At 36.7% G+C, this 26,168-nt stretch overlaps 1 protein-coding gene across 3 annotated transcripts in view; it reads right to left on the bottom strand.

Moving 5' to 3' along the window:
* Nucleotides 1-25,120, bottom strand: part of LARP1 (La ribonucleoprotein 1, translational regulator) — a 341,591-nt gene extending 316,471 nt beyond the window's left edge. The window contains exon 1 of one of the 3 annotated variants that reach the window (XM_053718702.1): nucleotides 24,694-25,120. In XM_053718702.1, the coding sequence (XP_053574677.1) occupies nucleotides 24,694-24,925 (232 nt within the window). In that variant the 5' untranslated portion in view covers nucleotides 24,926-25,120. Of the gene's footprint in view, nucleotides 1-7,405; nucleotides 7,425-24,693 lie in introns of those variants that run through there. The other 2 variants (XM_053718703.1, XM_053718704.1) reach the window with 2 other exon arrangements.
* Nucleotides 25,121-26,168: the final 1,048 nt, after the last annotated feature.

Raw genomic sequence — 26,168 nt, 5'->3', positions numbered from 1 at the left:
TTGGAACACTGATATCTGTCAGGAATCCCCGAATAACCTTTCACATGTATATGTTTCTTTTTAGTAGACAACCCAAAGTTTTGATCTAGGCCCATTTTGGTATCTCATGCCACCATTTCACAGCCAAATGCAATCAAATAAAAAAAAAATCTTTCACTTTTTTTTTTACTAACTTAAGGTTTCTCACTGAAATTATCTACAAACAGCTTATGCAATTATGGCACAAATGGTTGTAAATGCTTCTCTGGGATCCCCTTTGTTCAGAAATAGCAGACTTCTATTGCTTTGGCGTTGCTTTTTGGTAATTAGAAGGCCGCTAAATGCTGCTGCGCACCACACTTATATTATGCCCACCATTGAAGGGGTTAATTAGGTAGCTTGTAGGGTTAATTTTAGCTTTAGTATAGATATCAGCCTCCCACCGGACACATCCCAACCCCCTGATCCCTCCCCGACTCTCAAACAGCTCTCCCACCCCACAATTGTCACCATCATCTTAAAGGGACACTTAGGTTTCATTAAATGTTTATGATTCAGCATGTAATTTTAAACAACTTTCCAATTTACTTCCATTAAAAAAAAAAAGTGCAGTTTTTTATATTTAAACTTTTTGAGTCACCAGCTCTTACTGAGCATGTGCAAGCTCAGAATATACGTATATGCATTTGTGATTGGCCGATTGCTATCACATGTTACAGGGGGAGTGGAAATAGACATAACTTTGAAATGTGTTAGAAAAGAATCTACTACTCATTTGAAACTTAGATAAAGCATAAGATTTATGAAAAACACTTTGCAACTTTTATTATAAAATGTGCTAAATTATCTTGGTTTCCTCTGCTGAAGGAGCAGAAATTAATTACTGGGAGCTAGCTGAACACATTGGATGAGCCAATGACAACAAGCATATATGTAAAGCCAACATTCAGCAGCTAGCACCCAGTCAACCTAGGTATGCTTTTCAACTAACGATACTAAAAAAGAAGCAAATTAGAGAATCGATTTAAAAAGTTGTTTAAAATGGCATGATCTGTCCAAATCATGAAAGTTAAAACTTAAAAATAAAAAACCTTAAATGTACTTTAGGTAAATACACACACACATATACATACACACAAAAGTCATAGTTGAGTATATTTTGCACTAAATTTGCAATATACAAGTTAAACAATAAACCTTTACGTCAACGGATTAATACAAGTTAACACTAAATATATCCATTACAAAACTAAAATATTATCAACTTAAAAGGCCAGATGATATGTGACCAATAGAAATATGTTAATGTACCCAATAAATTAGTGGTAATCTGAATACATGTATCCAATATAACAAAAACAAAATTCCCACGACAAACAGTTAATACATTTGGCCATTATAAAATGTACACAATTACTCCGCTACAGCTATGTCACACTGAGCGTCACGTACCCGGATCCACACAGCAATGTTCACTGTTCTTGTGCAGCATAGATATTGCCAAACTGTAATCCAATAGTGCCAGAAGCACTTCTTCAAATGCTCATCCAGCACTTCACTGGGGTGGCTTCCTTGACCGATAGAGCTGGCATCTATATGTTATACAATTATCAGGATCTGAACTGTGCCTCAATGGATCTGGCCTTGAGAACACTTTATTAAATACACACCTGGTTCTGAAATGTTTAGTAAATATTCCTTCCCTGTAATGAGCACTCAGCTAAATGTATACCCTGCTCTGAACCAGCTACGATTATACAGGACAGAATAGTCAGTCACCATAGTGACCTTGAGCCAGAGATTTATCAAGCTCTGTTTTAAGAGGCTTGTGAAATTTCAAAAAATGATTCAACTCTCCATCATCCCCCCATACATATATTTCATATAAACAAATAGCAGATGAATAATCAATACCTTTGAGGATATAGTCCAAACGTCTACAACAGGAGACCTCATGTTACTTGACTACAGAACACAAAATAGTAATAAACCCCACGAGAAAGAAAGACTCATATGGCACTAGCCTACAACAGTATATAAATAGAATACCAATACATATGAATTAAGAACCTCTTTATCCTATGTAATTTACTCAAATAATAAATATGGTGCTGTTATGCATTTTATTTATTTAAGTTTCAGATCATAAATAAAAACATTCAGCTTGATTGCCTAAAACACAAATGTGACACTATTGCTCATGTGACTCCACTACTCAATATTTTGCAGAACTTTCTATAAGATAGTATGCAGCTCGTTGCAACACATGGTTGCAAATTCTACAGTTGTGCATCTGGCTAGGATTATGCAATATTATCCAACCTCTCCATCTGTACCAGCAGTGTTCTCCACAGAAAATTTTGCCAGCCAGGTGTCATTGCAATATTGTTAGTTAATTATAAAAGTTACACATAGGCTATGCAAAGCACAAACTAATTTCACATAAATTGATTTAATGATATTTTGTGCAACAGACATTAAGCTTATTTTAGGCTTACATTTTAGCCGGGTGGTGTGCCCATAAATTAGGAGTACTCATGCAAACCCATGTTTTCTGAGGATTGATGTTTGGAATTAAATTTCTAGATATGCACATTTTAAAGTTTCGGGAAAGAAGACAGCCGCTCACGGCATTCAGTTCTTCTCAGAGCCGGATTTCTTCTTGTGCAAGAGAAACACCCTAAGAGCTGAGCAAATCCTGATCTTAGTGTGTTGCACTTTCAAGAAAAAATCCAGCTCCGAAAAGAGCTGAATGCGCAAGTAGCCGCCACATTCGCAGCTAACGAAATTGCAGAATTGCCTATTCATTCTAAGGAATAAAATTATATATATATATATTTTGTGTGTATATATATTGGTCATTGTGTATATTCTATATACACACACACACCTTCCCATGAAAGCAGAGCTAGTCTGGTGGGACAAAACGCAGCGTAGCACGAGGAGCATGTTATTGACTTGATCGTTATGCATTAAAAATATTGGGAGGGATTATAGAATCAATTGCTTCACTACAAAGAGTAGTAAATTAAAAACCAAACACAAAGAATGTTATTACATAATAATGCATTATGTGCCCACTGAATGTGTGTGATGGGACACTTTTGGGTTAGTTTTGCCTATAAATGGTCTCCCGTCTTCTGAAAGCTGTTAAATAAATCAGTTTTAAATTAAGCTCTCATGAAAGAACATGATAAAATAAGTACAATACTTTTGGTTGTTTTATTTTTTGTAGTTCTCTATAGTAAAGTAAGCAGTTGTCCCCTACCCACAGATCTGGATTACAAGTGCAGTTATTTTCTGTGTACAGGGCAATGTTACAGAAAGTCTCAAATTTCAGCACCTGTTTGCCCAGGTTTATTGTGGGATACAAAAAGCCCTGTAAATATTGCTGAAATCATTTCTTCTTTATATTGATTTTTTTGCAATACATTCTTTTGCAGGTGTAAAACATTTAAGCACTGAAACACAGATTTTGCTGGCAGGTAAAAACTAGAAGGCCTATCAGTTCTGCTATTTCCTTATAAGTGTAAAATAAACGTATTCTTAGGGCTAAATTGCAGCATTTTTGGCTATGTGGTGCATAAGTGAGCCTGTTGCCACATAGTTAAAGGGACACAAGTCAAAATTTAAAAAAAAAAAAACTTTCATGATTCAGCTAGAGCAGCGATTTTAAACAACTTTCCAATTTACTTCCATTAACAAAATGTGCAGTCTTTTTATATTTACACTTTTTGAGTCACCAGCTCCTACTGAGCATGTGTAAGAATTCACAGAATATACATATATGCATTTGTGATTTGCCGATGGCTGTCTGTCACATGATACAGGGGAAGTGGATATAGACATTACTGACATTTGGCAAATAGACATACCATTTTGAAAAAGTTTCCAATTTACTTCTATCATCAAATTTGCTTAGTTCCCATGATATTCTGTGTTGAAGAGATACCTAGGTAGGCATCTGAAGCACTAGATGGCAGGAAAATAGTGCTGCCATATAGTGCTCTTGCAAATGGATAAGATTATTGCAAAACTGCTGCTATATAGTGCTCCAGATACGGGCCAGCTCTTAAGAACATTCCCCTGCTTTTCAACAAAAGATACCAAGAAAAATTGATAATAGAAGTAAAATTATAAAGTTGTTTAAAATTGCATGTTCTGAGTCATGTTGGATTTCATATCCCTTTAAATTTTGCAACGCAACTTTGCAAGTGGTGATTGCAGGCAGAGAGGTTCACTACTTGCGAACTTGTACACCCTACAGGGATTGTAAATCTAGCCTTTAGGATAGCTTTATACATATCCCAGGCTTTAATGTTTAATTTTCAGTTGACTTCCATTTTACTACATATTTTTGGTATCCTTTGTTGAAAAGCAGGAGCAGCCATGCACTACTGGAAGATAGCCGATTGGTGACTGCACATATATACCTCGTCACTGGCTCTCAAGACTGGTTAAAGGGACAGTCAACACCAGAATTTTTATTGTTTAAAAATATAGAAAATCCCTTTATTACCCATTCCCCAGTTTTGCATAACCAACACAGTTATATTAATGTACTTTTTACATCTGTAATTACCTTGTATCTAAGCCTCTGCAGACTGCCCCTTTATTTCAGTTCATTTGACAGACATGCATTTTAGCCAGTGCTCACTCCTCGGTAAATTCATGTGCGTGAGCTCAATGTTATCTATATGAAACACATGAACTAATGCCCTCTAGTGGTGAAAAACTGTCAAAATGCTTTCAGATTAGAGGCGGCCTTCAAGGTCTAAGAAATTAGCATATGAACCTCCTAAATTTAGCTTTCAACTAATACCAAGAGAACAAAGCAATCTTGGTGATAAAAGTAAATTGGAAAGTTGTTTAAAATTACATGCCCTATCTGAATCATGAAAGGTTTTTTTTTCTATTTGCACTTGTATGTCCCATTAACAGTATGATTACCCGTTTCCAGAGAGATAGATTATATATATATATATATATATATATATATATATATATATATATATATATATATATATATATATATATATATATATATATATATATATATATATATCAGGATTTGTAGAGGTATATGAATATAAAGTATCTTAGGGTTGTCAAACTTATAACAGTGTCCAAATAAGCCTTCAAATGCATTTTATCTGCCGCTCCACTTTTCTAATACAAAATACAGTGCATGAGCCAGGGAGGAAGGAATCTTTCTATTTAACCCAGGGCTTGACAAATCTGTTTAAAATATAGGAGCCAGTAAGAATATTTAGGAGCCAGACAGTGGTATTTGTATATAGATATATGGCGAATAGTCCAATAAGATAGGAGCCTGGGTAAAATTTTAAGAGCCAGTGGCTCCCTGGCTCCTAGGTTTATCGATCCCTGGTTTTTAACCTTATCATAGCGAAATCCATCTTAGCACGCAAAATGCACTGATGTAGGTAAAAAGTTGAAGGAGATACTTTCCATATGTTTTTGTGGACATTTATAATTTGTACATTGAACGCTAAACACATTTCATACGTCTCCCTCTAATCATGGGTGCTGCCATTATGGAACTGAAGCTACACTGCAGGTGTCTGAAGGAGAGTTACTGCACACGTGCAAACAGGTCAGCACTGGAATATAGGGAAAGCCATTTAAACATGGTCACATGATGACTAGAGGGAGGCGGGGATTAACCCAAATACTATACTTATAAATGTATTTAGTGTTTAACGTCAGGTTGCACAGCAGATTTTAACATCTGTGCAACATAAAACAGTGACACACATTGCTTAAAGGTACAGTACATGTGTTAAGGTTCTTATATAAAATGTAATGAAACAACTTTGCAATATATATTTACTTAATTTGCCCCCCCCCCCCTTTCATGTAATGTAGCTCTGAAAATGTAAAAATGTTCTTATTCTTGGACCTTGAAATGCACCCTGCCAACTTATCAAGGCTAGCCCTGCTACATATATTTCCCTATATGCAAAACAATACACTTTATACTGACAATGACCATGGCTAGCTTTGTTGTCCATAGACGCTACTGAGAAACAATTGTATTAAAAAAAAAAAAAGTGTATATCCCCTCAGATCGGTACAGTAATGGCATGCAGTATTTTACTGTATGAATACATAGCACTGCTACACTTACTGCAAGTTTCAATCAAATGCAATTTTATGTGTTTTTTACTGCCAGCACAAATAAAACCTGAAGGTAGATTCACTGCAGCAAGGGAGAAAACTTGCACATGAATGGAAGCCAACAGTAATGCAACATATCTAACATTGAAATAGGCTTAAAATAAAAATTAAAAATTAAAAAGTACAAGAAACAGGGTAAATAAAAGATCTGGCACAAGTAAAATGCTATTTACTGCAGCCCTCTGCTAGCTGGGAGAATCAGCAACTCCCCAAAGGGATAAAAGGCAAAACATGTATGCAGAGTGCCAAGCCAATCCCAGGCAGACAGCTCAGCTACATACAGCAGATAAGCAGCACCTTGCCATAGTGCATCAACGACTATAGTATTTCCAGCAACACGTTCTCCTGAGAATATTAATACATACCATTATGTTGCCATGCTATAGGCAGTACAAATAAAAATATAATGTCTTATCCCCACGTTATTTCTTGTAAGAGATACAAGTCAAACACTTAGCATAAAAAGATTACTTACAAAAGAACTCGAGGCTATAAAATAACAATACAAAGAAGTTTGTCAATCGATTGGTAAAAATAATTCACAAAAACAAGATTCCTAAACTATTTCTTGTGAATCCAATGCCTAAGCACCAGAAATCCTTCATAAAGCTGTTGAGTCGAGTTTAAATGAATATAAATGCATATAGTATAGATTAGTTATTAAACCCTACACAGTTAAAAGTTTTCAGCAATTTACATTTTTTTTAAAAAGTACAGAGATGCTCTTACTCTACCTTTTTTTAAACAAGACCAATTTAGAAAAATATTTAAACAAGATATTACGTAATTAAGCATTCACTGTGTAGCAGGGTTAGCCTTGTGGTGTGGATGCCCCCCCAACTCTAGTGGGAGTTTGTGAGGGGGGTGGGAGAATATTGCAAAGTTGTTTTTATAACACAGAATTAAACATTGTACGCTGAATTAAACAAAGTTCCTTTCGGATGTTGTTCTCGGATTTACAAAAAAAACAACTGTTAAAAAGGTAATATAAAACAAGCAGTTAAATTCAACAGAGAATTATTTTTAATGTTAAAATATATTTGTATCATGGGCTGAAATGTTTTAGATATTATAATTATGTAAGTAAAACAATCTACAAAACCACACTTGCCTACTGCACAGCAGGGGTGCCAGTTTGAGAATTCACAATATGCTTTGCATAAACTGGTTGCAGGCATTTACATTGCATTATCCTGCAATCATGGAATTTACTTTAGCTTCTACTTACCCATATGTGACCCCAAGGCCATGCAGCTCCTCCCATTAATGCCACCCTACCTTAACTAGCTGTATCCGCACCTTCAGCAGGGTTAAACAAGCTGGTTACAAAGTCTTCTCCAAAACCTCAGACAGGAGAGTCTGTATGCAGTAGCAGAGAGGATTTTGCCCCACCCAATGCCAACAACCACCCAATAGTTTAGCTACTATGTACTCTGCCTCTTGAAAATAAACACACTTAATTGCTGTTCATATACATGCAACAAGACCAGGCAAAATAAGGCCACTGCCACAGCTTCCAAAAACAACAGTTATACCAGTGCCAATGATTCAGCTACCTAGCCCAAGCCAGTGCAAAGGTCTGTGTCACAAACTGCAAGTTGCATGCAGACATCAAGCACACAAAATTGTACACTGGATTTTTCTTTGCATAAAGGTTTTGTAGATCTATTTATTTAACCCATCTGGGAGTGTTTTTTGTAGCAATGTATAGTTTTGATTATTTTTAATAACATTCAGACTCCTAACCAAGCTCCCCAGTGTCAGATGTATAAATGTGTTTACAGACTCCTGTTTATTAGGTTATCTGTCTTAATATGCAGGGAAGGGGGTAGTGTTTTTTCCAGCCCCTTTCAATGGGTGTCCCAGACTAACCTCATCAACAGTGCTAAACTGGGAGCTTCTAAGTGAAGTTTAAAATGTTTTATACTGGAATTTTAGATCAGTATCAGTGCATATTCTTTATAGTATTGTCTACTACATGCAGTTATATGAAAAATGGTGTACACTGTCCCTTTAACTAAACTTGCCTTTTGCTCTAACTACACACACCCCACTGTAATCTGGCTATGCAGCATCCCTTATTGTAAGGCTGATTAGAGGGCAGTACAGTCATGTAATACAGATTAATTCAGTACTGAAGCCTATAGTGACACTTCTGGACCTAATGCGGAAACCAGCAACTTTCAAAGAGTGTTTCTTTGTAAGTAAGCATAGTAGGTTAAAAGAAAATATAAATATGATTCTGTGAATCAATCCCTAAATTGTCAGCAACGCATAATATCACTAGGTTATTTTATTGGGTACAAGAGAATTTTATAACCGGTTTAATATTAAAGGGACAAATATTAATTTGTAAAATTGAGCAGTATTATTTAGGAGCTAAGGAATATAATATTTCTAGAAAACTTGCCCATTAAACGGACATTTTACTCAAAAATGTGCTCCCCTTTAATTTGTTCCTAATGATCCACTTTACCTGAAGGAGTGTATTAAATTGTTTAGAAGTATTTCCATTACCCTTATAATGGCATTTGAAATAGTTGATTTAGACTGTGGTATCCCCGCCTATTCTGAAAGTTTCTGGCCCTAGGTCCCAGCTATAAATAAGCTGTGTAAACACAGCCAGCAGAAGAATTTACACTCCCAGTGGGGTATAGACGAGATAAGATAATAAAATGTTAATTTTCCATTGTTCTCTCCAAGTATTGGTGATTGGTTTACGGACAGATAGAAGATAAAGAAACATTTATATGTACAAAATGTGATAAAGTAATGAGATCTGATTATACCTACAAGCTCAACCCATTGTATTAGGTTGTGGCTTCAAAACACAACATCAGATGATATTTAACCCCTTAATGACCACAATGTACCCTGTATGTCACTAGTCGTTAAGGGTTTTTTCAGGACATAATAGCACAAGTCTAGCAAGAACACGCTATTAATGCCCTCCCTCCAGCAGGCTTTGTGGAATAGAGCAGTCTCAACGCTGGTGGCAAGACTGCGCTACAAAACAATCAAGTCCCAAAAAAAGGCCAGCGACATACAGGGTACGTCGCCGGTCCTTAAGGGGTTAATATACACAAATAATCTTAAAAAAAGCAAATCTCATATTTTATACTCTGCAGCTGGTAAAAAAAGTAACTTGAAATACATTAAGGGAAAAACAATTTTATAGTATACTGTCCCTTTAGCATGATTGTTAATTCAATAGAGATGACAGTGTATGCAGTAATGCTGTTACAGTATTTCTAAATGTTGAGTACAATTCAGCCATGGGCTCCATTTACAAATTTGTAGATGAAGTCTCTGCATTCTAACCTCTCAGCCATTAAAGGGACAGTATACACTCATTTTCATATAACTGCATATAATAGACACTACTATAAAGAATAAGATGCACAGATACTGATATAAAAATACAGTATAAAATGGTTTAAAAATGTACTTGGAAGCTTTCAGTTTAGCTCTGTTGAAAAGGCAGTTGGAAAGCCCACTCCAAGTGGGAAATAAGACACACCCCCTCCCCCTTCTTTAGCATATGAAAAGACCCTTTACACAAACAGGAGCAAGTTGGAGTAGGTAGCTGACGGTATTCAAATAAAACTTTGGGGCTTGGTTAGGAGTCTGAAAATCAGAGCAATGTTATTTAAAAATAAGCAAAATTATACATTTTTTAAAAAACTAACTTTATGGGCTTTATAAATAGATCTACAAAACATTTATGCAAAGAAAAAATGAGAGTGTATAATGGCCCTTTAAAGAGACAGTGTACTGTAAAATTGGTTTCTACTTAAAGGGATACTCAACCCAAATTATTATTTTTCATGAATTAGATAGAGCATGCAATTTTTAGCAACTTTCTAATTTACAATTCATTTCTTCTCTCTTGGTATCTTTATTTAAAAAGCACTAATTTAAAGCTTAGGAGTCAGCCCATTTTAGGTTCAGCACCTTGGATAGTGCTTGCTAATTGGTGGCTACACTTGGCAAACCAATAAGCAAACATAACCCAGGTTCTGAACCATAAATGGTCCAGCTCTTTAAGGGACACAACCCAAATTTCTTTCGTGATTCAGATAGAAAGTTGCTTAAAATGGCATGCTCTAATTTACTCCTATTAACAAATTTTCTTCATTCTCTTGGTATCTTTATTTGAAAACCAAGAATGTAAGTTTAGATGCCGGCCCATTTTTGGTGAACAACCTGGGTTGTCCTTGCTGATTGGACAGCACCAATAAACAAGTGCTGACCAGTGTCTGAACCAAAAATTGCCTGGCTCCTTAGCTTAGATACCTTCTAATAAAAATAGCAAGAGAATGAAGAAAATTTGATAATAGGAGTAAATTAGAAAATTGCTTAAAATTGCATGCTCTATCTGAATTATTAAAGAAAAAAAATGGGTTTAGTATCCCTTTAATTTGTTTCCAATCGCTTGTTATACTACCTGCAGAATGCATACGAAATAAGTTTCTACTAACTGAAACTACAACCCAATAAAGTGGGTTGATCCTGTAAGGAGAAAATACCTCATGTTATCTAATTTACAGAAAGTCATCCTTATCTTCTTTATTACTGTTTACTCAAAGGCCAGTACTTCAAGAAAACAATGGAAAATGAGTGTTTTAGTATCTCTGTCACAGACAGCAATATTTTATCTAAACCTTATTGTTTAGATGTTTTTTTATGTAACCAGAACTTAAAGGGACAGTCAACACCAGATTTTTTTGTTGTTTAAAAAGATAGCTAATCCCTTCATTACCCATTCCCCAGTTTTGCATAGCCAACACAGTTACAAGATAATTAGAGGTAAAACATCTATTATATCTATGCCTCTGCAAACTGCCCCCTTATTTCAGTTCTTTTGACAGACTTGAATTTTAGCCAATCAGTGTTCACTCCAAGGTAACTTCACATGCATGAGCTCAATCTTATTTATATGAAACACATGAACTAATGCCCTCTAGTGGTGAAAAACTGTCAGGATGCATTCAGATTAGAGGCACTCTTCAAGGTCTAAGAAATTAGCATGAGCCTACCTAGGTTTTTCAACTAAGAATACCACGAGAACAAAGCAAAATTGGTGATAAAAGTAAATTGGAAAGTTGTTAAAAATTGCATGCCCTATTTGAATCATGAAAGTTTTTTTTTGGACCATTAAACATAGCAGAATAGCATAACCAGTACATGTGTAATAAGACTGCAAAAGAACCTAGTTTGAATTAGATTTCTGACAAATTTTAAAGTTAGATCTATTTTCCTTCCCACTCTATATGTGAGAGCTATCAGCCAATCACAAAATGCATATATGTATATTTTGTGAATCTTGCAAGTGGTCAGTGGTTGCTGGTGCCTCAAAGTCTGCATATAAAAAGATTGTGCACATTTAGATAATGGGTGTTGGAAAGTTGGTAAATATTGTGTGCTATATCTGAATAATGAGTTTAATTTTTACTTGTGTCCCTTTAAGTTCAGAAAATAGCCAACTACAGCCACCTTATTTGCAAGAGCCAATCTAAGCTTTCGTCCACAGACAGGGCTAAACACTATCATAAGGTTAATATAAAATGCATTATTTTGCAGTTATCTGATAAAGCCAATAGGAATGTATATGTAGCATGGTTAAAGGGAAAGTTTACTCAAAAATGTTCTCCCATTTAATTTGTTCCCAATTATCCACTTTACCTGCTGGAGTGTATTAAATTGTTTACAAGTAGCTCCTTTACCCTTATATTGGCATTTGAAATAGTTGATTTAGCATGTGGTATCCCCACCTATTCTGAAAGTTTGTGGCCGCAGGTCCAAGCTATAGATAAGCTTTGTAAACACAGCCAGCAGAAATTACACTCCCAGTGGGATATAGCATTGTTCTCTTCAAGTACTGGTGATTTTTTTATGTACAGATATAAGATAAAGAAGCATGTATATGTACACAAATGTGATACAGTAATGAGATCTGATTATACCTACAAATTCAACCTATTTTATTAGGTTGTGGCTTCAAAACACAAAATCAGAGCTTTAATATACACAAAAAAAACATAAAAAGCTAATTTTTCATACATTTTTTACTCTGCAGTTGGTAAAAAAAGCAATTGTAAACACATTAAGGGAAAAACTATTTTTCAGTATACTGTCCCTTTAACATTGAGCAATCAGCAGGGTGCATGTCAAGTCCTAAGATTAAGAAAGTGCTAATTTTTCATAACTAAATACATGAAAAGCGGGCAAAATAAATAATGAACATATATTGCAAAGTTGTTTCATTATGCAAAACAAAACAATTTATATAAAATGCAGGATGATTGAGCTCTGGTAGTTTCCCTGCCTAGGAACGTTGTCAGCTCACAGCTTCTTAAAAAGGGACAGAAAAGTCAAAATTATTATTATTACTTGATTAAGATAGGGAATGCAATTTTAAAAAAACTTTGCAGTATACTTTTATCATCAAATTTGCCTTGTTCTCTTGGTATTCTTCATTGAAGGCTAAACCTAGGTAGGCTCATATGCTGATTTCTAAGATCTTGAAAGCCGCCTCTTATCTCAGTGCATTTTATTAGCTATTCACAGCTAGACTGTGCTAAATATTCACTTCTATATAAATTCATCCCACTTGTTGCCAGAGATTGTTGCAAAACACAAGTATTCCAGACCTCTCTGGTTAACAAAGTTACCATTTTTATTGTGTCAGTCTTTGTCTTCACATATGTCACACACAAAAAAAAGAAAACCCTGGTAAAGAACATGAAATTACTGAGCCGGCTTGTGTCAAATCTACTCTAGTTATTTGTCATAATGTAAATTTCCAAAACGTACATAAAAATATAAAGATTAAGATGTTTTATGCTTTAAATCAACTCATACTATCTGAAGAAAACACACACACAAAGCAGAGTAAGACGTGCAAGAGATGTGTTACAGTTTAAAAAACAGATTATAACATCAGGAGCAATCTTTTCTCGGAAGACAAGTTGTCTTAATTTTTTATAGGATTCATAGAGTAGAGAACATTGGAAAATTACACACTACAGCAAAGAAGGTGCCACTTCTCAGTGTTTGGTGCCCTCCTAGCGTTGTCGATTTAACCTTTCTGGGGTCATCCCCTGACAGGCAAGTGTACACCAGGGTTGTAATCAACTTGCTAGAGATGACCAAAGCTGGGGAATTGGCATATGTTATTCTTTCTGTGAATGTCAGAACTATCTGCTGTGGGTGTTACTGTATATAGCCTATTGCCGGCATTAAAAGGTTACATAAAACTTAAATGCACATGAAAGCATTTCCCATCATTACCCCTACCCCACATGCCCGATGTCTTGGGGTCACACTTGACTCAGATCTTTCCTTCACTCCTCACATTCAGTCCTTGGCTAAAGCCTGCCGCTTCCACCTTAAACACATCTCTAAAATTAGACATTTCCTTACACAAGATACAACTAAGATTCTAATCCACGCTCTCATCCTTTCCCGCTTCGACTACTGCAACTCCGTCCTCTCTGGTCTACCTAGATGCCGCATAGCTCCTTTACAATCTAGTATGAATGCCTCTGCCAGGCTCATCTTCCTTATGCGTCGCTCTTCATCTGCTGCACCTCTCTGCCAATCCCTTCACTGGCTTCCTCTTGCTTCTAGGATTAAACACAAAATCCTCACTCTGACATATAAAGCTCTCAACTGCACTGCTCCCCCCTACATTTCAGAACTTGTCTCCAGATACTCTCCCTCCCGTCCTCTTCAATCAGCTCAGGATCTTCTCTCTTGTTACTTCCTCACATTCCCGTTTACAGGACTTCTCCAGACTGGCCCCATCTTGTGGAACTCCCTGCCTCGCTTCACAAGACTCTCCCCTAATTTAAACAGCTTCAAGCGCTCCCTAAAAACTCTACTATTCAGGGATGCATACAACCAACACTAACCTTTCCTAACTCCATTGCTTTCCCCTTGAACTCCTTAGAATGTAAGCCTATGAGCCCAGCTGTTTGCAGATTGTTCACCAAAAATGGGCCGGTATCTAAACTTACATTCTTGCATTTCAAGAGAATGAAGAACATTTGATACTAGGAGTAAATTAGAAAGTTGCTTAAAATGTCATGCTCAATCTGAATCACGAAAGAAAATTTTAGGGTACAGTGTCCCTTTAAGGGGACAGTAAAGTCAAAACTAAACTTTCATGATTCAGGGCATGCAATATTAAAAATCTTTCCAATTTACTTTTATCAGCAAATTTGTTTTGTTCTGTTGGTATTCTTTGTTGAAAGCTTAACCTAGTTAGGCTCATAGGCAAATTTCTAAGCCCTTGAATGCCGCCTCTTATCTCACAGCTAGACAGCGTTAGTTCATCTGTGTCATAGTTAACAGTGTGCTCACAACAGAGGAGTTACTGATAAGGCAGCTCTAATTGGATGAAACGCAAGTTTGTAAAAGCACTGAGAGTTGGTTATGGAAGTATATTGCAAAAACGCTATTTCAAATTGAAATGTATTTATGCACATTTCAGTTTTGAACTTTCTATCCCTTTAACAAAAACATGGATCAGTCTCCATAATCCTTGCAACTAAGTTTCATATACATTTTTCAACCCTTGCCATTTTGCTTTATGTGAGGTAGGCTGCTCATTGCCACACTAGGGGGGGAAGGGCCTACATGGAAGGTACATGGAGTTATACAATGAATCTAACCATTAGTTATTAGCAATGGCTACATAAAGGTGAACTCACTTATTTCCACTAATATTCACCTCACTTGTGTGGTATTACTGATGTACAAAAAAAGTCTATGTTTTAGACTATATTATATTAATGGGGGGTAGTGAAAATGTCTTAATTAAAACAAATTGTTTAGCTGGCTCCTTTAAGGGAAATGAAAGTCAACATTAAAAGTGAATGATTCAGAAAGAGCATTACATTAATAAATAAAAATGCAATAGATTTTTGTACTAAATATATATATAGTTTCCTATTACAGTATTCCTTTGTTGTAGAGCACCCTAAAGTAGACTCAAGAGCGTGCATGATGTATGGCAACAGTTTTTCACACCATCATGATACACTTTGAGAAGCTGTTTGATTCGTTTTTGGATTCTGATAGTGCAAACATACATTTGTAAAAGGGCAGCTGCTCATTCTTTAAAGGTGGCGCACAGCCTTTTTGTGCACGCTTTGAGAAACCAGCAGCTGCTACTAAGCATGTGCACAAGTTCACAGATCATATAAAGTACAAGCTTGTGAGTAGGTGACAGTTGTCACGTGATACAAGGAAACAAAGTTGCCAAAGTTTGGGGGTTGTTTTTTTTTGCTCTTTTGATATCCGAAGTGCTACTGCATTATCTTTTTTACTATGCATTTGCAGTTAATGCATTGTAGTGTATTTAATGGACCTTTCACTTTCTGGCTGGCTCCTAGGTTTCCTACAAATGTTGAACCCATAACTAAAATGTCATGTGGTTAATCAGGTGGTAATCACATGGTTACTGAGTCAGCTTTGGAGTAAGTCTGAAGTATCCTGCTTGGTTCAGGATGAAGATTTTAGTACAGCTGTCAGACTCCTTACTGCAACATATTAACAAACATGAATGCAAGCATACAAGTCCTTTCATTTACATTATTAATAAAAGTAAAAAGACACCCTAGTTGAGAATCTTATTATCTTAAAGGGACAAGGAAGTCAACAGTAAGCTGTACTATTGCAAACTATACTATTAAACAATCTTTAAAATGATTTTAGTGTGCAGAACATACCCTACCAACTGGTACTTATTCACATCCACCGTCTATACAGTATATTACTAAAATGTTATGCACTTTTTAGGGTTATATTATATTAACACTTTAAAACCATCCATACTGCAAAAACAAACATCAGACATATGGAGTCAGATGCCTCAGCTCAAATAGAGATATGAAACATTGAGGTTGTAATATAAAATTATTAATTATACATAGTAACAACTTTGCAAAATACTTAAAATTGAAGGTCCATTTTGATGAATTAGTGCCCAGTTTTTAATAAACCTATTAAAAACAAGGGCACTTTAATTCATCAAAATTGACATTTCACAGTTTTCTTCAAAAACTTACCTTTTAATCCTGAATGCCGCTCCAGCGATTATCCCGGCCATCGGAAGCCTATGCAGACGTCAGAAATGACGAATCAGGCTTCCTCCAATCACAGCTCCCCCCCCCGGGGGAATCTTGGCCTGATGCAACACTGTGATTGGAGGAAGCCGGATTCGTCATTTTGGACCCATGAAGACGTCTTGCGACGGGCGGAGGAAGTGCTGGAGCGGCATTCAGGATTAAAAGGTAAGTTTTTGAAGAAAACGGTGAAATGTCAATTTTGACGAATTAAAGTGCCCTTGCTTTTAATAGGTTTATTAAAAACCGGGCACTAATTCATCACAATGGACATTCACTTTAAAGTGAATGTAAATTTTCATGAATTAGTGCCCGGTTTTTAAAAATACTATTAAAACCAGGGGCGCTTTCATTCATGAAAGTTTACATTGCACCGTATTTTTACTAATACTTACCTTTTTCTTGTGCAAAGTCAGATTGCAGATCCCCCGCCTGCTTCTCTTGCTGTACTTACACAGCAATGACGAAACCGGCTTCCTCCAATCACAAAGTGGCCTCACAATATGGACACTCTGGGGGGGAGCCATGGTGACGTATGTACAGAGGAGCTGCGGGCGTGGGATCGTCGATCCGGCTTTACACAAGAGAAAAGGTATTTGTAAAAATACGCTGCAATGTAAACTTTCATGAATAAAAGTGCCCCTGTTTTAATAGTATTTTTAAAAAATGGGCATCAATTCATGAAAGTTTACATTCACTTTCATTTTTCCCTTTATCCCTATAATGCAAATCAAAACTGTGGGTTTTCCCTAAGCCTGAGAATTGGAAGTTCAAACTGCATACTTCACAAGACTAACCCTGCCACAAATAAGTTCCTTACTGACCACATTTATTTTTTTTATAAAGCTAGTTCTATTTGAAATCCAAATTTGCAAGATTAAAAACAAACTTGCATTAGATTGGATAACAAAAACAAGCTTTTTGTATGAAGACCCAGTAGAAATTCATCTTACGTCTACTAAGCAAAAAAGTAATTAGAAAAGTAGTTCTTGCCTACTATCTAATTTTTTATCTAAATAAAAAAAATAACCAACATTGGTTTTAAACAGATTTCTCAACATATGTACATACATACACACACACATACATACATACATATATATTATTATTTTTTATTTTTTTTAACTAAAATGGTTCTGGGTTCCCTCACAATGCCCCATGAGTGACTTTTAAAAAAGCAAATACTTTGGACTGCTTTAACCTTGCAGTACCCAAATACACATATAGTCTGACACTATAGATAGCGGTGTGGATAGTACATTTTCCACAATTACCTTTTTTTTTTATTTCATAACCAAAACAGAAATATGGAATATACAATTTATTAGAGATACAACAAATTAAAAGTATGTCTTATTACAGAATTCAATTGTGCTCCAATTTACTATACGTCTGACATCTTATTTTTTTAAAGTTGTCACCCCAAGCAGTAAAGCACATCCATGTTGGACTAAACAGGGAGAACAAGTATGAAATAACCACTAGCTATATAAAGATTCTGAAAAGGTGCAACATAAAAAAGTAGTAATATAAACATATTATTGGGTAAAAAAAAAATAATCCACTTTGATTATTTTGTCCCCTTTTCCTTAACTTAAAGGGACACTGAACCCAAATTTTTACTTTTGCGAGTCAGATAGAGCATGCAATTTTAAGCAACTTTCTAATGTACTCCCTATTATCAATTTCTTTGTTTTCTTGCTATCTTTATTTGAAAAAGGCAGCTAAGAATCCAGCCTTTTTTTGGTTTAGTACCATGGACAGCACTTTTTTTATTGGTACTGTCCAATCAGCAAGGACAACCCAGGTTGTTCACAAAAAATGGACCGGCATCTAAACTTACATTCTTGCTTTTCAAATAAACATACCAAGAGAATGAAGAAATAGGAGTAAATTAGAAAGTTGTTTAAAATTGCATGCTCTATCTGAATCACGAAAGAAAAAATGTGGGTTCAGTGTCCCTTTAACTTTGTATATTCCTGTTAAAAGTGGAAGTGTATACTTTACATTGTTTTATTTTACACAGTTAGTGTCTAAACTCTAGTGCCTCACTTATAGCAGTCTCCAAATGGAAACCCAGATTACAATATGGTGGTGCCCATTGCTTTATAGACACATACTTTACACTTTTTTTTCAATATTTAAGCAACCAATATAGTTTAACCACTTGACAGCTGATGTACCCTGTACATCAGCAGTCATTTTCACTATAAGGGGTTATTATAGCACGGTTCTTGCCGACAGCGGTGAGAGCTCGCCATTAACGAATGCCTACTGGAGTGAGATATTTAGTAATAGTACATGTCACAACTGTCAGAGACACAGTCTAAAACCCTTCAAGTGAATGTAAAGTTTCATGAATCAGTGCCCGGTTTTTAAAAATACTATTAAAAACAGGGGCGCTTTCATTCATGAAAGTTTACATAGCAGCGTTTGTTGTTTTTTTGTAAATACTTATTTTTCTGCAGCCAATCCGGACCAGCGATCCACCGCCCGCTTCTTATGCTGTACTTAGCACAGCAATGATGAAACCGGCTTCCCCCCAATCACAGTGTGGTTTTAGGAAACGTTTGCTCCTGGGTGCACGCCATGATTGAAGGAAGGTGGATTTGTCATTGCTGATGTAAGTACAGAGGAGCTGCGGGCAGGGGAATCGCTGGTCCGACTTGGCTGCAGAAAATGGTAAGTATTAAAAAAAAAAAAAAAAAAAAAAAAAACGCTGCAATGTAGACTTTCATGAATGAAAGTGCCCCTGTTTAATAGTATACTATTTTTTAAAAACCGGGCACTGATTCATGAAACTTTACATTCACTTTAAAGTGAATGTAAACTTTCATGAATCAGTGCCCGGTTTTTAAAAATACTATTAAAAACTGGGGCACTTTCATTCATCAAAGTTTATATTGCAGCGGATTTTACAAATACTTACCACCTTCTCCTGAGACGCTGGATCGCTTGCCTGCAGGTCCTCTGTACTTCGTCAGCAATGACCAAACCAGCTTCCTCCAATCATGGCTTCCCCCCCCAGGAGCGTCTATCTGGTGAGGCCACGCCATGATTGGAGGAAGCCTGTTTCATCATTGCTGTGTAAGTACAGCCAGAAGCAGCAGTCAGGGGCATCGGCGATCCGGCGTTTCAGGAGAAGGTATTTGTCAAATCTGCTGTAATGTAAACTTTGATGAATGAAAGTGTCCCTGTTTTTAATAGTATTTTTAAAAACCGGGCACTATTTCATCAAAGTTTACATTCACTTTAAGGACACACACTGGTAAGTTCATGATGGTATAATGCAGGTGTATTTTTTGTAACCTCCCATTATTCACAGGCTAATCTTTGTATACATCATACTTTCTAGTGATTAATGTCCATTAAAAGTAACAAAGTAATTTTTTCTTAAAGGGACAGTCAACACTTACTTTAACATGTTTTTATATTGAAAATAACAAAACGGAGGTCCGCCTACACTATACCCCTCCTGCCTTGCCGCCTTGCTTCTGTCCTAATCAGCGGCGCTAACTACTCTAATACCCGGTAAATATGGATGCCGGACTCCCCACACCATTACGTAGCTGCCTTCTTCTTCAACTGATAAGCAAATCAGAATCCAGTCCTCGGACTGAAATTGCACGCGCTTGCAATTTCTGTCCGATGCCTGGATTCTGATTTGCTTATAAGTTGAAGAAGAAGGCAGCTACGTAATGGTGGGGGGAGTCCGGCATCCATATTTACTGGGTATTAGAGTAGTTAGCGCCGCTGATTAGGACAGAAGCAAGGCGGCAAGGCAGGAGGGGTATAGTGTAGGCGGACCTCCGTTTTGTTATTTTCAATATAAAAACATGTTAAAGTAAGTGTTGACTGTCCCTTTAATGTGTCAAAAGATTGCATTTGTTTCAAAAGCATTATGTTCCTGTACTGACATATACACTTGTTTGTGAGGGATGTTGTCGTCCACTAAAAGCTAGTGGGGATCCATTCCTAGGTATGAGCTGCACACAAGCATGCCTACCCTAATAGTCTTAACAACTATTTTAATTTGAATTGAAAAGTCAACATGTTTAAACAGAGCTTTTCCATACACATAATAAAACGAGTTGAGTTTAAAAGGGACAGTCACATTTTATTTTATGATTTGAAGCATGGAATTTTAAACAACTTTTCGATTTACTGCTATCTTACTCTCTCTGTAACCTTTGAACAGTTTACCTAGGTATATTCAGCAACGCACTACTGGGACTAGCTGCTGACTGGTAGTAAAACATATGCTTCCTTGTCATTATTCACCCCATGTGTTCAGCTAGCTCTCAGTAGTGCATTTCTGATTCTTCCCCAAATGTTACCAAAATTTGATAAATGTAAATTGGAAACTTGTTTAAACTTGCATGCTCTGAATCATGAAAGAAAAAATTGGGAGATTCATGTCCCTTTAGATATGAAGAGGACATTAAAGGGATAGTAAACCCCAAAATTTTATTTTATTATTCAGATAGAACATACAATTTTAAACAACTTTCCAATTTACTTCTATTATCAAATTTGCTTTATTCTCTTGTTATCCATTGCTGAAGGAACAGCATTGCACTGTGGCAGTTAGCTGAACACATTTAGTTAGCCAATCACAAGAGACAAATGTGACAAAAGCAGCAGCTCTCAGTAGTATGAGATGTGCTTATTCATTTTTCAATGAGGGATACTAAGAGAATGAAGAATATTTTAAAATAGAAGTGAATTTAAAAGTGTCTTAAAATTACATGATCTAAATGAATCAGGGAAGTTTCATTTTGACTTTCCTATCCCTTTAAACTTTAAAAATTTATGTAATGCATATGAAAGGGTTCAACATGCTTATATATTTTTTGCATAAAAAGATAAAGGGACATATTACCCAAAAGCTAAATTACTTGAAGGTGATGCAGCAAATCGAAAATATCTCAAGACTATGTAAAAAGGAAGTTATTTTACCTCAATTTCCTCAGGAGCCACATTCCATTGTAAAGCAGCCAATCAGGATGTTTGTCCTGGGACTTGCAGGGGTGCGTGCATTTGAAATGTGCAGGCACAAAAAGAGATAGTATACAAAAATACTAAAAGTAGACTAAAGAAAATCTGTGTAATCATAGCCAGCAGAGGAAATTATACCCCCAGTGGGAATAAGTAGATATAAGTAAAGTTTTGTTTACTGCCGAATAAGGAAGAAGGCGGTTACTTAATGAAAGTGCAACACACTAAGATCTGGATTTAGTGTGTTGCACTGTCACAAGAATAATTTCAGCTCCGAAACAAGCCAAAAGCAACAGCTGCATTCTGCAGTGAACAAAACAGTCAAATGAACATATCTACTAATTTGCTATCTTTCAATTGTTCTCTCCATGTATTGGACTTTGGTATACAGATATATGTAAGACAACGAAGCATGTGTGTGTACAGAAAGTGATATGACTTAATTGCAAGCTCAACCAATGTTGATGGGTTGTGGTGCCAAATAACAAAATCAACTATTTCATATACAAAAATAAACACACATATGTAATTTCACATAGCTGGTACAACAATTGAAAACACATTAAGGGGGAAAACTATTTTACTGTCAAGCAAAATATTTTTACACAAAGATGTTATTTTTCCACAGATATGCTGTATCAATTATTTATTATCACAATCTCAGTTATGTAGTGTACCCCCTTTCCTGCACTTTAAAGGGATACTGAAACCAATTTTTTTTCTTTCATGATTCAGATAGAGCATGCACTATTAAGCAACTTTTTAAGTTATTATCATCAATTTGTTTTAGTTCTCTTGGTATCTTAATTTGAAAAAGCAGTAATGTAAACTTACGAGCAGGCCCATTTTTGGTTCAGCACCCTGGCTAGCGCATGCCGATTGGTGGCTACATTTAGCCACCAATCAGCAAGTGCTACCTAGGTGCTGAACCGAAGATGGGCCAGCGTGTAAGCTTACATTCCTGCTTTTTCAAATAAAGATACCAAGAGAATGAAGAAAAATGTATAATAGGAGTAAATGTTAGAGTTGCTTAATCGTGCATGCTCTATCTGAATCATGAAAGAAAAGATTTTGGTTCAGTATCCCTTTAACTCTGAATAGTATGGTATTTCTTCCCACGCCTAACCCTTCTACTATCCCAAACCACCCTCAAAAGAGGTGATAAAATACTGAAAACAATAGAAAGGTTTAGTAATAAAATTACAGCCTTGTCTTTTACAGTAACATGTCCAGTTTGCCACCTTCAAATAAGACAAGTGATAGGGGAGCTTTGGCCATGGAAAAAATTGTTAAAAGCAAAGTTTTACCGTATTAACAAAGCTTTGACGTTTTACTTCCCTTTGAAGCAACTTGTGTGTCTGGGACGCAGACACAAGCTAATTACTCTCACTCACACTTTGTTTCTAGTGCTAGTCCGACTCCTTGCTACAGGGCTCAACAAACCCAGGGAGCCACTGGCTTCTAGAATTGTACCCCTAACTTTTTATATACACAGGCTCAGTTCAAAGTATTTTGGATGTGCCCTAATAAATGCATTATTATTTATGCTTAATGTTTTACAGTGTTATATTTTGGGAAGGAGGTGTGCCAGAGTATTGTATTTGGCTTGCTTAATTTGGGGTTGCAGGACAAGGTTTACTTTGTTTCTCTTTTGTGAATACATTTCAGACACCCATAAGTTACTTTTTATATGTGGTATCTTGTTCATAGCAAATTACAGCCCAGCTGGGCATTATTTATATATATATATATATATATATATATATATACACACACACACACATATATACATACATATATAAACACACACACTTTGTTTACACAAAGCTTTATTTACTGTTGAAACACCTTATTAATTTAGCATTTCTAAAATAAATTCATATGTATAAGCCAGGTAATTAAACTATTGTTAACTTTTTTACCTTGTTTCAATATTACAGCAGCCCGCATTAAAAGTTTCAAGTGATTGACAAAATTAAAAACATGTATCAATTAAAAAAAAAAATTAGGATAATCTGGAACATAGAATTCTAAAACAAATGCTGCTATTTGTTGGGTTACCATCTCCAGAAAAATCTAGCATTTTTCTATCTGAGGAACATGCAACCTCCACTGATTTAAGCTACTTGCTAAAGATCACACAGTGTCTAAAGGGTGCGAATCCTAGCTGGTACTATTTTTATCTGCAGAGGACATGAGCTGAGCAATGTGGCCTATAGCACTGAGTGCCAGCAAAGCATGGGAGACACGCCAAGGCCTAAGCAACCCCATGGCTGTGCCTTCCCAACTAGCAGGAGGAATTATGCGTGTTTCCTGACAATTCCCTGGTAACTATTGGGTAATCAACTTTAGCACAGATCTACGGGCTCACATGGCCAGAAGCTTTGGGCAGAGGAGAATGATAGTTGCACGTGATACTTGCTTTAACTAATAATCGCGTATGTGGATTCTACGTTAACAACGTAACTAATATTAACATTAGATGTACGAGTTATTAACTATTTAATGCACGTACTTCAGCGTGTTACTGACCAAGGCCTGTGTGAAAACCACGTTGCCTGTCTGCAGGGGGAATGCTGGGTAGCAAGGAGGGCGGAGCTTTCTTTAGTGGAACGTTGGCCCAGAAGGGGTGGTTCTGGAGTTTAACCCCTTGGCTTCTAAGAGAGAAGTGCAACACGCTGCATATTATCTCTGACAGCCAAAAGGTTAAGACTTTAGCAATGCAAAGACCTGCAAATCTCCTCATCCACTATACCCACCCTCCTCCCGAGTATTCAGACTGCAGTGTCATCAATGGGTGCACGTCCCCTCCTCCCTAGTCACCACCCCCCTTACCCCATATTTTAGTGTCACAACCCTACAAGGGGTACATGCAGTTGACCTTAAACAGATCCCTCTAACCTGCAATATGCCGAAGTAATATTGCAACCTTAACAGCGTAAATGTACCCTGAAGCCATATAATGGATGGCACCCACATGGCCTATACTACAAGCAGCAGCATTAAAGGGACACTCCCATTACAGTCTGCAGATAAACCAAACCACAATACAGACAAAATGACCAATTTTATTACGAATATTAGCGATATATTTATTAAAACCAAAATGTACATTAGAACTCACACAAATCTATGTTTTAATACAATTACAACTATTAGGGCGTGTTAATTGTATAGACGACTACTTTATGGAAGCCACAAAAAACTGCATATATATTAATGTTTATGAACTAGGTATACAAATAGGACCCTGGTATGAGGACAGATGACAGCGAGCAGGCCTATAAGAGACAGGGTCTTTAGAGGAGACCGTAACCCCTCTACCAACACCACTAGCTACAATACTCATTAACGAGGCTGCGCAAGCACCAGCATTCAGACGTACCCGCAGGAAGTTGCCCATTCACCGGCCCTCCGTTATTCGCCTTGATCCAGGGGTTCACCTTGGGCGGTGGAGCCTCGACAAACTCCTTGCGGACCAGCCCCTCGTCGCCCTCCGTGCACACGTCTTCCTTAGAGCTAGGTTCCCTGCACCCCTCCTCCACCTCCTGGGGTGGCTGCTGCAAGGGTGGTAGTGGGTTCGCGGGCAACAGCGGAGCCTCTACCTGAGTCGCCATGTCCCGTCCACCCCAGGGAACGAGGTGTCAGGCACCGGGGCTCCCCTGTCACCAAAAACTCCAAGCGGTTAGACGCCGTGTACTAAAGACAAGTGCTGCAGTGGGTACAATAAAAGCTAATCACTAGCAACCGGGCGGCCTTTCCGTATAATCACTTCAATATGGAAGCCAAGGAAGACCACGCGATGGGCTAGTGGTGGAGCGCGCTGTGAGGCACGTCAACGTGCTCGACCCCGAAAAGCAGAGGGGCGGTGGTGTGTGTGAACGTAGTGCGAAGGGGGAAGGAAGCAGCTACAGTCCCACTCCCCACACTGCACATTACTGCGGTCATGTGATGCGCTAGCGTATCGCACACAAGTTGCTGAGCAAATCTAAGCGAAATCGGTACACAATTATACAATGCCATTGTAATATATAAAACATGAGCTCTACAGTACTAGAAATATTTAGATATCCAGGCAACATTATATAGTCTTCTCAATAGGAATTACCAGCACTTTAGCTCATTCTGCTCCCGCTGAAGCATATCTAGTACGCACAGGAGTTTAATGCCACTTTATCCGTGCGTAGATATTGCTGAGTTCTTCAACCGTAGCATTTTGAATGGCCTTCAAGTAAAGATACAAGAAAGCGAAGTTAAGTTTATCACAGAAGTAAACTGGAATTATTTTTTATTGCATTTTCTAGCTGAATGTTATATTTCCAATGCGGCTTTAAAGTAATAAATAAATGCTAGATTAATTCAAAGCAAATATTAGCTTCAGAATTGTAAGTAGATTTTTTTTGTTTAAATATTCAAGATAAAAGTGTAAAGTTTTAGTTTCTATAAAGTACATTAATTTTAAAGAGACACTCAAGTCAAAATTAAACTTTGTTGATTCAGATAGAGCATGCAATTTTTAACAACTTTCCAATTTGCTTCCATTAACAAAATCTGCACAATCTTTTTATATTTACACTTTTTGAGTCACCAGCTTCTACTGAGCATGTGCAAGAATTCACAGAATATACGTATCTGCATTTGTGATTGGCTCATGGCTGTCGCATGATACAGGGGGAGTGGAAGTAGACATAACTGAAATTTATCAGAAAAAAATTACTAATGATTAGAATTTTCGACGAAGTGCGATTGCATTGTCTTTATTATTAATTTGTTGATTGTGCAAATTTACTGTATTTAATTGGTCCTTTAAAGGGGCAGTAAACTCACATACTAATCTATACTATAATTGCGTTTGTAATG

The sequence above is a fragment of the Bombina bombina genome, chromosome 6, assembly GCF_027579735.1.
Source record: "Bombina bombina isolate aBomBom1 chromosome 6, aBomBom1.pri, whole genome shotgun sequence".
Classification (NCBI taxonomy): domain Eukaryota; kingdom Metazoa; phylum Chordata; class Amphibia; order Anura; family Bombinatoridae; genus Bombina; species Bombina bombina.
The sequence above is the reverse complement of the archived record's forward strand: the minus strand, read 5'-3'. Positions and strand labels throughout refer to the sequence as shown.